The following is an 18,123-nucleotide window of genomic DNA, read 5'->3' as shown; positions in this document are numbered from 1 at the left end:
TGAACAATTTCATTTTACACAGTGACTTATTGTAAAACAAGTAAGAAGAAAGACTAACTAGTTGGAGATTGCAAATTTTTGGCAATATGAGAACACTGGATCTCTGGATCAACCAGACTTCAATAATGCAGATGAAGCAGTTAATGACTTCTTACTAAGGGGGACAAGGCATTCTTTTGTGAGTATATAGCCCACTAAATCCATAGTTGCTGATCTCTCCCCACCACAGAGACAGAACCTTTTGTCACAGCCAAGTGAGTTCATGCTGGTAATTTTGTGAAAGCTTTTGGAGACAGAGCTCTGTAAATATGGGAATATTTCATATTGGCTTTTCAATGACCTAAACCCGGTTCATATTATTAATAAATTTCTTTTATGTTCAAAATCTGGAGCATTGAAGGAGAATCACCATGACATGACTTCTGCATGTAAGAGAAGTCCAAGATGCAGATTCCTGTTCTGAATCATTTCCTGAGCTTCTTCATTATTTACAGAGATTCCTGAAATGCAAACAACCAGTGTTATCAGGCAAAGGCAGATCCCCTGAGCCTTTTATCATTCTGGCTGCAACTCTGCATATTTCCTTTATAACCAGACAGCATACCAAATGAAGCTAGACTCTTTAAAGGGAAATGAGGCAATTGGAATGTCAATTTTATTTAGCAATATATTATAAAAATGAAACAGCATATCCGGCTGATTGACAAAATCCATCCAACTGTTAAAGGCAAAACAAAACTATCTTAAGAGGTACAGTTATGCAGATATTACTTTTACCTATAGGCAGATATTTAAGGAAAGACAGAGAACATTAGAGCAGAATGCTACATCCAGAATTGTTCAAGTGATATAATTGAGAGAGATGAAGAGACTCAAAAGCAAGGATTTCATGTCATGTTTTCTCTCTTTTTCTTCAATGAGCCTTTTAGCTTCTTCCACAGACTATCTTTTCTCTTCAGTTTCCTTTCCATCAAGGAGGGCATGGACTCCTTCTTGCGAATCTCCCTCACTAGGCCATGAAAGGCATCATCGATACAGAATCTGAGGGCTGCAGAGGTCTCAAAAAAAGCACAGTTATATTCTCGAGCAAGACTCAAGCCTTCTTCTGTAGATACCTAAGGGAAAAATAAGGGATATTAAAAGAAGCAAAGAAAAGCTCTTAGATTAAAAAATGTTGTCTACTACCCATGGGCCACAGTTTCATGAAATATAAAACGTGAAAATTGGCTTTGAGGAAGAATCCTAGAACTTCTGAACTCAAAGGTCAAATGGGAAACCAGAATGGGTGCCAAGACAATTTATTAAAACTAAAATATAATGAGAATAGATATCAGCTTCAAAATTCAAAAGGTGTAACAGCACAGAGGTTAAAAGTAGGGCTTTATAGTACTTCATTTCAAATGCCAAGTTAACTACCTCGTGGTTCTGCCAACATGAATACATTTCTTAACCTTTGTTCTCAATTTCCTCATCTGTATCCTAAAATAAAAGCAACAACCTCAAAAATGTTTTGTTTGGTACAATGAGATTATCCATAAATGGGGTATAAATATGCTAGGTACACATTTAAGAATTTGCAAATGACTATGTGGTAGGTAAACATTGCCAAAACAACAATTTTGCAACAAAGAAAAATTGAAGCAAACACCATCGTTTTGACAACTAAGACTTTCTCTAGAAGAGCACTTTGGAACAGGTTTAAAACTTGATGACTACTTGTGGCATGTAATGCCCTGTTTTCTTTTGTTTTTGTTTTTGAAATTGTAATGGATCTTTGGTGACTAAAAAAAAGCAGGTCACACATGTGGCCTCATTTATCATCTCATTAGTACATCACAGCTCCTGGTACCTAAACCATCAGTGAAATGTTAGAAAATTTGAATTACAGAGCTTCTGCATGACAAAGAACATAGCTAGCAATTATCAATAGAAAGCCCATAGATTGGGAGAAGATCTTCACTAGCCATACAACTGACAAGGGTCTCATATCTAAAATATACCTGGAATTTAAGAAATTAAATCACCCAACAACAAATCTTCAGAGAAACAATAGCCCAATAAATAAGTGGGCTAAAGACTTAAAGAGAAACTTCTCTGAAGAGGAAAGAAGGATGGCCAATAGACACTTGAAGAAATGCTCAACCTCTCTAGCCATAAAAGAAATGCAAATCAAAACAACATTGAGATACCACCTCACCCCAGTTAGAATGGCTATAATCAAGAATGCTAATAACAACAGATGCTGGAGGGGATGTGGACAGAAGGGAACCTTACTGCAATGTTGGTGGGAGTGTAAACTTGTTCAACCACTTTGGAAAGCAGTATGGAGGTTCCTCAAAAGACTCCACATAGAGCTCCCCTATGACCCAGCAATCCCACTTTTGGGCCTTTACCCAAATGATCACAGACAAGACCACACTAAAGCTACCAGCATAACTATGTTTATTGCAGCATTATTTCCCATAGCTAAGATATGGAACCAACCCAGATGCCTCTCAGTAGATGAATGGATCAAGAAAATGTGGAATTCTATACCTCCATCAGAAAGAATGACATTGCCCCATTTGTTAGGAAATGGAAAGACTTGGAAAAAAATATATTAAGTGAAGTAAGCCAGGCCCAAAGAAACATAGGTCCCATGGTTTCCCTTATTTGAAATAATTAGTATATGTCTGAGTCAAGCAGAAAAGGTCAGATAAGTTGATATTAGAAGAAATGAACCCCAAGATAAGTATTCAAATGTATTTTTTCTTTCATGGGATTGTTCCTAACATATTTATAAGGTGATTTCTTTGCTGCTTTGTATGTCCCTCTCCCACAGTATAACCCATGCTTTCACTGTATTTGATGTTGGTATAATTTGTGGAAGGGAAGGGAAAAACAAATTGTGTAAATATGGATACAAGTGGACCCATTACAACAATGAGATGTACAAGTCATTATGTGGAAAAATGAACTTTACAACTTTGATGGAGTGGGGAGGATGGTGGGGGGAAGATCAGGTAGGAGGGCGGGGTGCATGGGAAGGGGAAACAAAGGAAGAGGCAACAACGCTTGATAAGAAATGTACTCATTATCTTTCCCATGTAACTGTAACCCCTCTGTATGTTATTTTCACAGTAATAAATGAACAAATAGACAAAATTTTTTAAAAAATTAAAATTTGAAAGAATGATCAATCAAATGACTCAGGGTTTATCAAGTATTAGCTAAGATGCAAACATCAATTATCCATACATATTTGAACAGTATGGGAAGCTGGTGTTAGCATGCCTGCTCCAAACGGCTCCCATAAACCCCTGCACTACACTCTCAGACCTCCATGACAACGTCAGGGACTATCACACGTACAGCTCACTGACTGCCTGTGCTGCATGGTCACATAACTCAGAAAGAAACTATGCTTATGGGATGTTGACATTTTGCAATCATTTGTAATCAGAGCAGAAACCTGCTTTCTTAACTGATCCAGCATGTCATATGGCTAGTGAGTGGCTGAGCTGGAGTGTAAAAAAATCTATCAGATCTATCTGATTTCAAAGATATGGCCTTTCATCTGAATAGATTACCTTCACTCAGGGCTGTGAAACAGAAATGAGTAACTGTCATGTTTTAACCTGTAACACACAATATATATATAGATTCTTCTCTTTTTCATTTCTGCTGCCAAACATACCAATGTTTTCTTCAGGTTCATTTCTATCTTATAATAGCTAAAGAAATGTAGCTAAGAAAAAATTTCTAACAGTATGAATAATCTGTTTTCACAGTAACTGGCTGAAGTTACTAATCTCTTTAATTTTCCAGTTGATACAAATAGTACTCTTTTCAAGTGTTTAGACACCAGCAAGACATTTGTCTTCTATCTTTCAATCATCTGTTAGAATTCCCCTCCTCTGGAAGCCAATAAAACACATTTTACAGTTAACTATAGCAACATCACTTTTCGGGTGCCATTTTTATATTAACCAGGTTTTTTGATACTTTTTTATTGTATAAATGCTGTACAGAGGGGTTACAGTTACATGAGCAAGAATGAGTACATTTCCTATTGAGCATTGTTGCCTCCTCTTTTGTTTTCCCCCTACCATCCTTTGCATACTAAAAGAGCTTCCTTATCCATGTGTCCTGAAAAAAGAAATTTTATTGGTCCATATTTTTCTAGCATCTGGGAGAACAAAATGCAAGCTCAAATTCAGTAGTTTGGATAATGGTTGGTTTGCTGCTACCTCAGTATTTTTGACTCAGGCTAAAAGAATATACATCCTAATAGTAACAGGACACAGAGAAGTAGAAAGTCAATGAGGCAGTGTATATGAGAAAAAAAGATGATCACAATCAAAGACAAACATATCTGATTTTTAAAAAATAGTTTGTAATTCTATGACTTAAATGTAAAGATGTACAGTGTGAAGTTAGAATGGAAATTTATACAAAAAGAAGACAAATAAAAAAGAAAACTGGCATAAATATCAGAAAAATGGCAGTAAGGAGAAATAGTAGAAATGTTACATAATAATAAAAGTCAACCTATAAAAAATATTACACTTAAAAATCTATATGAACTAAAAAACATAGCTTCAGCTTAACTGAATTGACATTACTAAAATCCAAAATTGTAGTGAAAGACTTATTTATTACAGGTCTCAGCACCAGAAAGAATAAGCAATGAGTCAGTAAAAATCTAGTCTATTTGAAAAAGAAATGAGCACAATTGATATATGTATATAATAAGCTTCTATAAATTAAATATGTAATTTATGCAAGTATAAATTTGTGTTATAAATTTATAATATAGTTATATATATAAATCCATACAGAAGTACATAAATGTGTGTGTGTGTATATATATATATATATATATATATATATATATACTTCTATAGTTCTTTGTCTAATTCTAATCAGTATAGAATAAATATCACAGCATGGTCTCAGTGGGGAATCTTTTTTCTGCCAATGGCCATTTGGATATTCACAACATCATTTGGGTCCATTCAAAATTATCAATATAGGCAGATGGCTGTAGGCAGCTGAAAAGATGCATTATGTGTTTGTCCCATTATATACAAAATGATTTTGTCAGCCTCATATGGCCGGTACACAGGACCTTCCCAACCACACAACTCAGTAAGCAGTCAAAAAAGGAACTGTAGCGAAATCAGATCGTATCTTGCACTAAGCGATAAATTGAAAAATATAATTTATTAAAACCTGTGGGATTGTCAAAAGCTTTGTTTAAGCTGAGAATTATATCTGTTCATTTAAAACCAATTCAATGCAGAGGCTTGTCACAATCATCCAGGTATCATCTTTACTAGATGATATGACTGCATATTTGCACCAGCCTGAGGTACATTTAAATCTGTCTTCTCATTATTTCCATAAGTAATGCAGAAATTATAGGCCTTCTGTGTCAAAGAAGGAGAGTAAAATATTTTATCTTATCTATGTTTTCTTTTAAAAAGTTATTCATATTAGATCAGTGACCTGAAGATCTTAGTTTATTTATTTATTTATTTAGGAATCTGAATGTTTGACCTTAGATTTATATATCACAAATACATTAGATAACTTGAGTCCAAGCATTTAAGAAAAAAATGTCCAACAAACAATATCTTTTAGATTTGGGATTTTTCATACTTAATAATTGTGACCAATTTGAGTGACCTTAATGTGTTGCTATAGCAACAGTTTCATGGGGAATATCTTTTTAGGAACTTTCATCCCATTAATGCTGTTCGGACAAAATTCAGAGGCAAGCTGTAAAACATATCATATGTTTTACATATTTATAAAACACATTATATGGTTTACATATTGATTCCAATATGCTTCCATATTAGATTTTTTAAGTACAATAAACAACATATTCCTCTAGTAGATCATGTTTATACAAATTTCAAACAAAATCAAATTAAATAACCAGTAGGTACTCATGTGACATGAAACACAATGTTGGAACAGAATTAAATTTTCTTTTTTTCTAGTTTCATATCAAGAAAGGTTAAGCAGTGGTTGAATGGTTTAAGATAACCTCTATTGCTCAAAAGTTCTTTCTAGTTTCTCTAGCTGGCAATTCAAATGTATATGGTTGGAGATTGTGATGTAAGATTTTTAAATGATTTCTAAATAAGAATTGGCACATCGTATTTCATATTTTATTCGTCCCAAATGTAAATTTTCATTAAGCAATAGCAACATATGTTTTTGGAATAAATATATTTTGGAGTAAAGATCCATTCTTACAGGAACCATAATTCTCTTTGTATAACTCAGCTGAAAACAAAGGAGCTTATGATTTAAGGTGCCTCCTGGAGGCTTTCAGGGCAATGGCAGGAAACAAAATTTAAAAATGTTCCATGCATGGAATAGAAATTTTCAATAACCAGGAGGGCCATCTCTTTAATATATATGACCTTTCTCAGAGGCTGATCACCAGGTAGTATTCCAACAACTCCCAGAAATGCCATTTTCCATCTGCCAGAGGATGCATTAGCACACAGACAGCTGTATAGTGGGGTGTGGTGGTGGTGGTAGTGGTGGTCGTGTGTGTGTGTGTGTGTGTGTGTGTGTGTGTGCGTGATGATACATGCAGAGTCTATTCCAGACCAGGCCAACCTGCTCCTGGGAAGTGGCATGAACACAAACCAATTAGAATTCCACTCCCACCTTTATGTTAAGTTCAGAAGATTCCTACCTCTTGGCTTCTTTTTTCCACTTTTTAAATATTTTCCCTGAGTTCAATATAAATAAAGTAAAATAAATATTATAAAGGCAATTGAGGTAATGGTGGTTGCCTATTAAGTTTGATAATTCGTAATAGTAGAAAAGGAAACTCTGATGGTGCTTTGCCAAATTGCCAACCTTGAGGATTGAAGACAGTGGCAGAAAGATGGTCTCATTCTTCCAGGAGAAGGTTTGTAAACAAAATGTATTTTCTTGCTAACCCATTGGGCATTATTAAAAGGTTTAGAGCACAGAATGAACTCTTTGTCATGTGCTGTATACATATTTTAATGTTTCCTCATGTTTCATTCCATCCATTCAGAACCATGGAACTCTTCATTCTCATTACACAGCACACATCATCAAGGTCTCAGGAATCAAAGTTTTCCAGTTAATTTGGGATCAAAACATCTGATGTGTAATCTTGGACACAAAGCCATCCAAACTTAGATGCTCAGCTTGTATTTTTTCATAATCATATGTTATATTTATTGATTGACATTTCTAAGGCGTCGTCTGCAAAAGCTCTAGTGCTTAGATGTATCTTAACCTTTTCATAGGAGAAAAGCATATAGATCAAAGGAAACAATGGCAAGATGTCCCATGTCAATGTCCCACCTTGGGAGCTTCAGTTTTGCCACACAGGAAGTTCATTTCTAACAGTACAAAGAGTTTAAGAGTTCAAAGAGTCACTGTGCAGGTTTTTATATTTTTTATTATTCTATTCTCTTTAATCAATGGGTGATTACAAATATAAGCTCAAGTGGGAAGTCACATCAGTCTCTTCAGCAGTAACAAGAACTTCTAACTGTGGAGACTCCTTTCCGTGTCCTGTCCTAAAACACAGACAACATCCCTTAATTTTTCTCTGTGGTAGCAAGAATTTTAAAACGTCTTGGACTTGAATGAGTACTTAAACTGGGAAGGGTAGGGATTAGCGAGAGCAGAGATGACGAGTCCACAGTGACAGTTCTTTTAACATTACCTGAGAAATTTATAACTTAGGGCCTCTATTTGCATACCCTTTTATGGAACCATTATTCCTCATCTATAAAACTTTCTGTGTTTCTTTAATTCTCCATAGACCAACCCAGATTTTGATGATCTTGTTGGCCTCAAGTTTTCTTTGCAACTTACTATTCATGAGAAAGTTCACAATTTACCACTTTCTCTCTGTGTTCATGGGGGACTTGGTTTCAAGGCTCTTGCATCTACTGAAATCATAGGATGTTCAAGTTCTTTATGTAAAATGGGCTGGTATTTGCATAAAACACACATACACATCCTCCATATACTTTAAATCAATTCTAGGTTATTTGTAACAATGAGCAATATGTAAATACTAGGCAGATAGTTGTTACCCTGATTTGTTTATAAAATAATTGCTAGAAAATGAACATATTCAGTACAAGTTTAATATTTTCCAAATCTCTTGGACACACAATATTTGAATCCGTGCATGCAAAAGCCACGCAGATGGTCAACTATGGTGGTTTTTAATCTCATTAAAGAAACTTCAAGACATCTGAGAAGAAATCATATTTTCTTCTTGTACTCTTCACTGAACTTAGGTACAAATGACCAATGCTCATTAAATATGCAGTCTTCATGATATGATGATAACACCCCATAAGTATTCTAGTGACCACAGAGTCTACTACAATGAGTCCATCAAACTGCAATTTCAGAATCTAAGAACTATTTCAAAACGTATTTTTACCATAGTGATGTGACAAAGACTTGTCATCATGTCTAAGAGTAGAGATTCTAAAATTGGATTATCAGAGTTTACTTTCTGTCTGCTCATTTCCTGTCAATGAGTTGAAGAGATACTTGGACTTCTTGTGGTTCACTTTTCTCCTGTACAAAATCCTGCCTCATGGAACTGAAAACAGAAGTCAGTAAGAGAGTGCAAGGAAAGCACTTAGTATAGTTCTTCGCATCTTGCATAAGCAATAAATGTTACCTTCCCCCCCCCCATGTTGACAAGAAGGTATGAGGAAATTTTCAACTTTTTATAGTTTATTTTGATCTGTTTTAAATGCTTTTCCACTTCCTACCATGGTCATAGGCTCTATATAATATGGCACCAGTTTGCTTCCAATTCATTCTGCCCCCTTCCTTCCACTCTATTCCAACCAAGGACTTCCTGATATGCCCAGTACATGTTTTGATGTTCTGTCTCCTCTCTTTGGATTGTGCCCCACCCAGCTGCCCTCCATTATTTGTTTATGTTTTGTCTTAAGTTTAACTTCCACTGAGACAAGTTTGGGAGGAGTATTCTCAAACATCTCCACCAAAATTATTCCATTCTCTACCTTATTTATTTTTGGAAACTTAATTAGTCTTGGAAATTACTAATTAGATAATAGGTTTATTTTCTGTCTCCCTGCAGTATAGAATAAGCTTAGTAAAGGGATTTCCTTTGTCTTGTTTCTACTCTACTCCATCCCCAGCAACATTCAATATTTGTAGAATGATAACACTGGAAACTAGGAAATACAGGAATACAGACAGGGTTATAAAAAATAAAGGAGCTCATGGTTAGGCAATTTGGGCAACTGAAAAGTAAAAAACAGCTCTTCAATGACATTAGCCAGGAAAAGGTACTGTGATGCATGTACAAGTGTGTTATCTTACCACATTTTAGTATTTCTTGGTTTCTTACATTAGGGAGGCTTAATCTAACCCTTAATATATAGCAATTACCCAAGTTGATGAGACGAAGTAGCCAAGGAGAAAAATTGACAAAGCCTTGAGACAGAAGTGAAAATGGAATTTTCATAGGGTCATCTTAGCTATTTATTGCCATCAGAAGACATTATGGAGAGAATGAATAAGGAGAAAAACATTAGAAGAAATAAATGAATTTTGCTCCCTAATTTTACTTTAGGCCCATCAGATTTGTTTGAAACCCAAATAAGTAATTTAAAAAGACAAGCATAAGTTTTTTAGTTACTACCTTGTGTACAAAACAAGAAAATAAATGTGTTTTTTTCTTTTTTTTAATACCTGATGTATCAGAGTGATATTGATTGGATGGCAAAGTAAAGCAGGACATAATAAATTTAATGGTGTAGCCAGTCATTCAGAGACATAGGATGGTAATGGCTCTAGGGTAAAGGTTTAGACTGCTTTGTACAAGAGACATTTGAAGTCTCCAAGGTCTTTTGCTTTTCATCCTGGAAGCTGTGGTGTGCTGGGGGAGAGGTTACCATGGCAGCCAGTAGTTGCTATGAAGCTAAGAAAGCGAAGGTTAATGCTAAATATTTTGCTAACAGCAATGTCTGGCTTTTACTTTCAATATTCCTCCTGAAGACTTTACTTTTAAAATAGCTTATTAAAATGATAAGTCAATAGACTTAGGCAGTATGCATAATAAACATATAGAAATGCATACACATATATTTATATACGTAAGCATATATATGTATACATATATATGCATGTATATGCATAAGACTATCTTCCCATATTTGCACTAACAAGTAAAAGTGTATATTTTACATCGATTAAAACAGTGATTCTTTTTGAACCATTAGGGAATTAGTTCTTATAAACAACCAAGTTTTCCAAATAGCAAAAAATATTACTTAAACAAGAGAAATATTTTAATTTATTATGTTAATAAACATGTCTTATGAAAACATAGAAGGAAGTTATAGGAGCAACTTTATAATGTGTACATCCCCTTCAAAATATTAAACGAAGGAAGCAGAAGACCTATCATTCTCCATAGGAGCTCAATTATTATATTAATATTAATTATGTTATTAAATATTAAGTATTAACTATGTTCAACAAATTTTTTCTGTGTCTCTTCAGTAAATAGCTGAATGAATACAAAGATAGAATAGTGATCAAGAAAGAACCAGCCAATTATTATGTGATGGAAACTATAAGTTAATGAAATTCAAAAGCTTCAATGTCACTTGAAATCTTAAAATTTTTAGGTTTATTTCCACCAACATGTTTATGCAATCAACTTCAGGCATCTCAAATGAATAATTACTCCACTTCCCATTTAGGATATCCCCCCCACAAATTCTCTAGATAGATGGAAAAGCAAGTTTGCTCATGAACCTTTATTGAATGGAGTGTGGAGAGTCATTGGTGACCAATGAGAACAAAGAAAAGTCATTGGCTTCATGGGTTTATCATGGTTCCTTTGAACTCAGTACCAACCTATGCATTATTTTGGATCATATTTGGAAAAATCATGCCATTTAAAAATATAAACTTAAATAAGTTTTATATGATTTCTAACTCTATCATTTACAAAAGACAAAATCAACCAGTATTCCTTATTTCTCTGACCATATATACAGAGATCTGGGCAGGTTTTAGAAGATATATGTGCCTGAGTTTATTGGTACCACTATAAATTTAGTTTTCTATCTTAGCAGAGCCATCAATTTCTTGTCAATCATTGTACCTATTATTAGCCAGTGCCTTTTCGTGTGATTTTTCATGAGTTCTTCAAAACTTCACTTCTCTCAGATCCTACCTTCATTTGCAGCATACATCCTCATCCACTTACTTCACCTCAGTGAAGGAAAAAAGAATTCAAAAAGAAAAGCTTTAATATCTTTGACTAGCACCTAAAAACCCATCTGCATCATTAGACATCTTATCTTACTCTCTCCAGCCTCAGAAAAAAAATAACGGTTGGTGATTTCTGTTAGGTGTAATGTCCTCATCTAGGTTCCAAGTCTTTTTGGTAAGCCCTCCGCTCCTTCATTCTTGGATGCCCTTCTGTCCTAGATTTTTCTCTAATAGCCTTTTTCTCTAATTAGAAAGAAATGCAAGTTTCACTTCTTTTAAGTGTCTGATTTTAGTTATTTTCATATATCTGTCATTTCATTCATCATTAAATATAGTGTATTCAGGAAAAGACTGGTATATGGTCAAAAAGAGAAAGAATAAGACTAGGTAAGAAAAGTGGGAGAAAGATGCACAAATTCAAAACAAGGCAGGCAGTAATTTATTCACTGGTTCGTCTCAATCACTTCAGATTTACACATCAGTATTCACAATCTGTATTCTGTCCTTCCTTATTCTCCTAATGCATCCTGCAAAGGTATAAATACCACGCTCAATGACATTCCCATGAGATGCTTCCAATGATCTTTTACTATTTACAATATTTGACAAATGGATTACTTTAAAAACATCTTCTTTAAATTGGTGACTTCCTTTCTTGATTTTCTGATCTCTTTCTGATTCTTCTCTCTAGATATCCTGTCTAATTATCCCAATATCTTCCGCATGACTCATTCTTAAATTTATGTGCCCACGATTCTGTTCTTGACTTTCATTGTTGCTGTGCTTAATTGACATTTCGGTCTTAGGTGCTGTTAATCAATTCCATAGATTTAGTCATTGGCAAAATGTTCTCCAGTATTGGAATTGGCACTTCTGCCCAGGCTGCTTTTCTTGCCACTTTACACAAAGACAGCAAGGCTGAAGAGATGGTACATGGAAAATCACACTGGGAGAAGAGTAATTAGAAGAGAAGATTCAGAAAGGACAGCTCCTCCTGCAATATGGCTTTCACTGGGATGGGAATTACAATGATCAGAGAATGCTGCCTTTCTCTTTGGTTTGAGAGCAGCTGACAACTTCATGTATCTAGAGCTGGAGTTTTCACTGTAATCTAATTCTTGTTCTTAAATGTGTAGCCTTTAAATTTCTTTTATAATAAAATGTTTATCTGCCAGTTTCCATCCCTTTAGATTAGGAAGATATGTGTAGATTCAAGTGGCTGCACAGATGACAGCTTGTAACTGATACAGCGACCCCTCTGTGGCCTTAGAAATTCCCTCTATTTGTTGCTTTCTAAGCCCAATCAATCCCCAGGTGAACAAAATGACCTGCCTCAGTGGCTGGGCACAAGGCAAGCCCGCGGAGGGAAGGTAATCTTGACAAGTCTGTTAAGAAGCAGTAGCCTGAGACTGCATCTCCAAGTCGGTGACACCTGTTCTCACTTCCAGATTCTGGTCATGTCAGAGCACCTGGCAAACAACACTATCGGTGCAGTGGCTTGTCAGCTCACAGACATTATCTGTGCTGTACCCTCTGCAAAAGTAGTGAAGAACATCAATGGTGTTAGTCAAAGCAGCAGGATTCATGGAGGTACGAAACAGGAAAAACATCCCATTTAAGTGAATGATTTCTGAAATCAAATGGATTGAATTTTATTCCAAGCTCTTCCATTTATTCATGGAACGACTTTAATTGAGTTAGTCTCTCTGAGACTCAATATCCTCATCTTAAAATGAGACTAGCAGGACACAAGACTAATGCAATAAACAGAAAGCCTTTTGTGGGCTGTATATGACTGTAACATTATTTGAAACTTTTTGTTTATTCATTTAATGCCTGTAACTAACTTGCCTCAACTCATAAATCATGCCTCTTGATATGAGTTAGAAGTCTGACTTTGTCTTTATGAACACTGGAATAGGCAATGGGGAGCACTGTATTATCAGATATTCCAACACAGTTGACTCCATTACCATATCTATCCTCAGAATTATCCTCAGAATTGTGGAACACTCCTTTGGGTCTATTTTACTGAATGTGACAAATGCTACAACCACAATCCCTTTATATAAAAACAATCACAGCTATGTAAGGATACTGCTACCACCACCAGCAGCAGCAATTTCTCACACTGGTTATGTATTTTTCTCTCTCTCCATGCCTGCTTTTTTCTTCCTCTTGAATCATTATTTTTGCATCCTTTTTCCAGGAGTAGAACCAACATTCACTCACTCCCAGTACTCGGTACTTAACACTCAATCCTGATAGAAGCACTTTCTCCTTGCAGATTGAATCATTACCTCTTTCTGAAACATCAGTCAAGAATGAGCCTAATCCCTTCAAGGTCAAACCTCCTTTATGTTTGAAGTGAAACACTAGCTCCCTACTTTAATAAATATTTCTAGCTACCATAGGCTTGGCCAAGTCCTTTACACCATAATAATACTTGCTGAGGATTGAATCTAGCATGTTCACGTTTTTTGTTCTCAAAATTTGACCTAGCAGAAATTTAATAAATATAAATATTTGTTGACTAAATTAAATCCACTAATATATTCAGAGCATCACTGATGATTAGCCTCTCATCTGCAGATCTGTGCAAAGTACTGCTGGAAAACTCTATCTACTTTCATATTTCACTAAGCATGCACCGTCTCTGCAAAAGCTATGAAGTGATAGCATAAATAATTAAAACAAAAGCTCAATTACCAAACTAATTTGTGATGCAGCCTTATTTAGTTTATAATGTTTACTTGTTAGCTGATTTGAGAAAGTTGAGAATACATTTACCTAGTTATCTCAGAAAGACATTATTACTTTAGTATTTAGGGATCTTTATCAACTAACTTCCCTGAGCTTATATTTTCTTCTCAATGGTGGCTTGAAATATCCATTAACTTTTCCATTACATTGTGTATCTGTTTCTTAGAATGGATAATTACTACATTTGCAAATTAATTTTGTGAATATTCTGCAATTACAGAATATTAATTAATGTTTTGGTTGTGTCAGAAGGCAAAACATCTTTCAACAATCTAACATTCAGAAGATGGGTAGAGTTGGGAGAGATGAGAGAAAATAGTGAAAAGGATGACATTGATCAAGATATACTGTTCTCATATACTGACATATTGAACTGAAAGTCCGTTGTGCAACCATTTGAAGATAATATAAACATTACAACAAAAGAATCATTCAATAACAAGAAATATATCCAGGTGCCTAAGTTGCAACTATATGTAGAGAGAATCATTGTAGAAGAGGATTGCAAATGACTCAATTCATGAACCATTTAAGGACAATAAACTTTAACTGGGAACATGTCTTCATCCTCTCGGAGACCAATTGACATACAGCCTGTCCTCATGAAAAAGGAAATATTTACTGTCTCCAAAGGTATTTTACAACATTAAAATTCTGTTTGTGGCTTTTGTAAACCTCCCCTGGAAAATTACAAGCAAGATTAAAAGGAACTCAGACAGCCTGGGGAGGAATTGATAGATGACCTGCCATATTTAAGACAGCTGACTTTCTGCTAAGGTCAGCCCTCACAGACTGAGAAGACAAAAACAAAATACAAGGTCCAAGGTCTGCAGGGAGGCTGAAAGAACACAGTGTTCAACATCAGTGATTTCTAGACTTAGCCTAAGGGAAAAGGCTATTCTTTTATGTATGTGGGTGTAAATAGATACATAAAAATCTTTACTTGCTTATTTGCTTGTTATACAGGCTTATAAATGAGTGTATATAGAAATAGTATATGCATAATTTATTGTCTGTGTATATATCCTGACAATAAAAATGCAGTGATGTTTCCATGTCTTTTTGAGATCATTTCCCAAGTAACTTTCTGCTCCTCCCTCCCTCCACGGATTATCTAGTTGAGTTTGCACATTTCTGTTTCTGAATGAGTTTGTCAGAATGATACTAGGGTCAGCCAAGGAAGATTGTGGTGGTAAATAATCATGAATACTAACTCTGGCCCACAGACTCAAGTGCTGGTTTCAAGGAAGCCTTGCAATGAATTGCATTCTGGGTACATTTAAAATTCAGGGTTTACCATGGATACCAAATGCAGGGTGGTGGTGGAGTGGAGACAGGTGAATTGATAACACTTCAGAAATTCTTTGCTCAAGTATGATGTTGTGGTTTCAATGAAGGTTACTTTAATAAATTAATAAAAGGAAACAAATTTCTAAGAATGGCTCCCAAAGATGAGTTAATTAAAGAACAACACGGAATGAAGAAATGAAATGACAGGAGTTTGGAGAGTTTTAAACCTCGAATGCAACAGATTGTTGTATTCCTCGTATACAACAGATTGATTCCTTGTGTCCTAAACAGAAAGTAACATATTTCTTTTCTCTTTTTTTTTTGCTTTTTTTTGGTGAATAAACTATTTTTGAAAAATTTGGTATCAGTTGTATTGTGCTTTATAGCTTTTTCAGTGAAGTACATCTATCAGTTTTGCTTACCCAGAGAGCTTTCTTCCTCTTTTGGAAGTATTAAGACAGTGTTTGCTTGGACAGGTAACCTTTCCCATATCTTAGCTCAATAGATTTTATAGAACTGACTGTCTCTAAGCCCTTGCAAGTAACCAGGCCTGGCCATTCACAGATTGTATCTCTCTACCAGGACGCCTCTTTGGAAAATTTTCACTTCTGGAAAGCAGTAGTGTTCCTTGATAGGAATAAATACTATTAAAAAGCTGGGAAGTTGGCTCTTGCCTTGCATGCCTGAGGCCCTGTGTTTGATTCCTCAGCACCACATAAGCAAAAAGAAAAAAGCCTGAAGTGTTGCTGTGGCTCAAGTGGTAGAGCTCTAGCCTTGAGCTGAAGCGCTGTGTGACAGTGCCCAGGCCCAGAGTTCAGGCCCCACGACCCGACTCAACAAAAAAAAGCTTCCCCCTGTGTTTTAACCCTTGTCACTGTGTTTGATTTTGGTACCCTGGGTATTTTATCTCCATTTATCTGAATTAGGGAAGAGAAGGGCAACAAAAAAAAGGTGAGACAAAGAAACAAAGGAGAGATACTCACAAGACATTATGTTGGAAATGATCTGTACAACTTGGGAGGGATCGGGGAGGGAAACTGGGAGAAAAATAAGGTAAGGGGTAACAAGTTTGACAAGAAATGTACTTATTACCTTACTCATGTAACTGTATCCCTCTGTACTTCGCCTTGACAATAAAAATAAAGAATATTTTTAAAAAGCCAAGCACTACCTATGAATAAAGCCACAACTATGTATAAAGCCAATACAAATGTAATAAAAGCACAGACTTAGAAGTAAACTAATTTATAAGATGATTTCTTTGTTGCTTTGATGTCCCTCCCCCATGGTATACCTCCTGTTTTCATTGTATTTGATGTTGGTATAATTTGGGGAGAGGAAGGGAAAAAACAAATTGTTTAAATAGGGATACAGGTGGACCCATTGCAACAATGAGATGTACAAGTCGTTATGTGGAAAAATGAACCTTACAATTTTTGTGCTGGGGGTGGGGGGAGCCTGGGGAGGGAGCTGGAGATGGGAAGGGATGGGAAGGGGAAACAAAGGGGGAGGCAACAATGCTTGATAAGAAATGTACTCATTACCTTGCTCATGTAATTTTAACCCCTCTCTATGGTATTTTCACAATAAAAAAAAGTAAACTAATGGCAACATTAAGTACACTGAATCTATGTCTGGAAGCTACTGAACTGGTCATTGGTCCTAATATTATAGTTTTTCCTGTCATAGGCCCTAATACTATAGCAAGATTATAGCTAAAAATTTACAATGATTATAAAATCCAACTAAGACTCTATCAGACATAGTAGCTGAGGGTCATTTCTTAGTAAATTTTTTATAGTTTTTGGTGACCCTGCAACTATAAAATTTACTAAGAAATGGCCTTCAGCTACTATTCAAATTGTCAAGTTTGATAGGAGGGCAATTCTTGTTGCTACAGCTTCATATTTTAAGGACTGGCTAACTATCATTTAAAACTGATTTTTTTTCTTTTTCTTTTTTTTTGTCATTCATAGGTCTTGAACTCTGGGCCTGAGCACTGTCCCTCAGCTATCCAGCTCAAGGGTAGGGCACCACCACTTGAGTCACAGCACTACTTCCCGATTTCTGAGTGGTTTATTGGAGATAAGAGTCTCACGGACTTTCCTTTGAACTCCGATCCTCAGATCTCAGCCTCCTGAGTAGTGGATTGCAGGTGTGAGCCACCGGTGCCCAGCTTAAAACTGATTTTTTTTAATGTAAAAATTGAACTTTGTAACTTGAGCGTAGGGATGGGAATGAGAAGAACGATGAAGGGGTGATATTGATCAATAGGAATTGTACTCATAACCTGACTAATGGATTTGAAATTTCTTTGTAAACTCCTTAAGAAAGACATAGATGTTTTAAAATGCTATATGACTCTATTTTTCTCATAAACAAAAGTGTGTGATAAGATCTTTTGAGTGTTATATCATTAGAAATAATTCTAAGTACAAGACTAATTTTTAAACATTTTTCTTGTATATACATTTTTATAATTTGGAGAAGGGAAGAGAAATAAGAAAATGCTGAAATAAAGATACAGGTTGACCCATTGTAACAATGATATGTACAAGACTATGTTGAAAGCAAACTACAACTTCAGGAGATGGGGGGCGGGGGGTGGGGAGGGAGGAGTTGGAGAAGTGGGGAGGAAAGGGATGGTAGGGGAAAAGCAAAGGAGGAGGTAACAATGCTCCATAGGAAATGGACTCATGGGGCTGGGAAGGTGGCTCAGTGGTAGAGTGCTTGCCTTGCATGCCTGAGGCCCTGGGTTCGATTCCTCAGCACCACATAAGCAAAAAGAAAAAAGCC

The 18,123-nt window shown here is 35.7% G+C and overlaps 1 protein-coding gene across 1 annotated transcript in view; it reads right to left on the bottom strand.

Moving 5' to 3' along the window:
- Positions 1 to 633: 633 nt before the first annotated feature.
- The window catches only part of Rit2 (Ras-like without CAAX 2), a 310,909-nt gene continuing 293,419 nt past the window's right edge, over positions 634 to 18,123 (bottom strand). Inside the window, exon 5 of the mRNA XM_013014873.1 lies at positions 634 to 1,115. Within this exon, the coding sequence (XP_012870327.1) occupies positions 888 to 1,115 (228 nt within the window). The 3' untranslated portion in view covers positions 634 to 887. The remainder of the gene's footprint in view (positions 1,116 to 18,123) is intronic.

The sequence above is a fragment of the Dipodomys ordii genome, unplaced genomic scaffold, assembly GCF_000151885.1.
Source record: "Dipodomys ordii isolate 6190 unplaced genomic scaffold, Dord_2.0 Scaffold25, whole genome shotgun sequence".
NCBI classification, from domain to species: Eukaryota; Metazoa; Chordata; class Mammalia; order Rodentia; family Heteromyidae; genus Dipodomys; species Dipodomys ordii.
The sequence above is the reverse complement of the archived record's forward strand: the minus strand, read 5'-3'. Positions and strand labels throughout refer to the sequence as shown.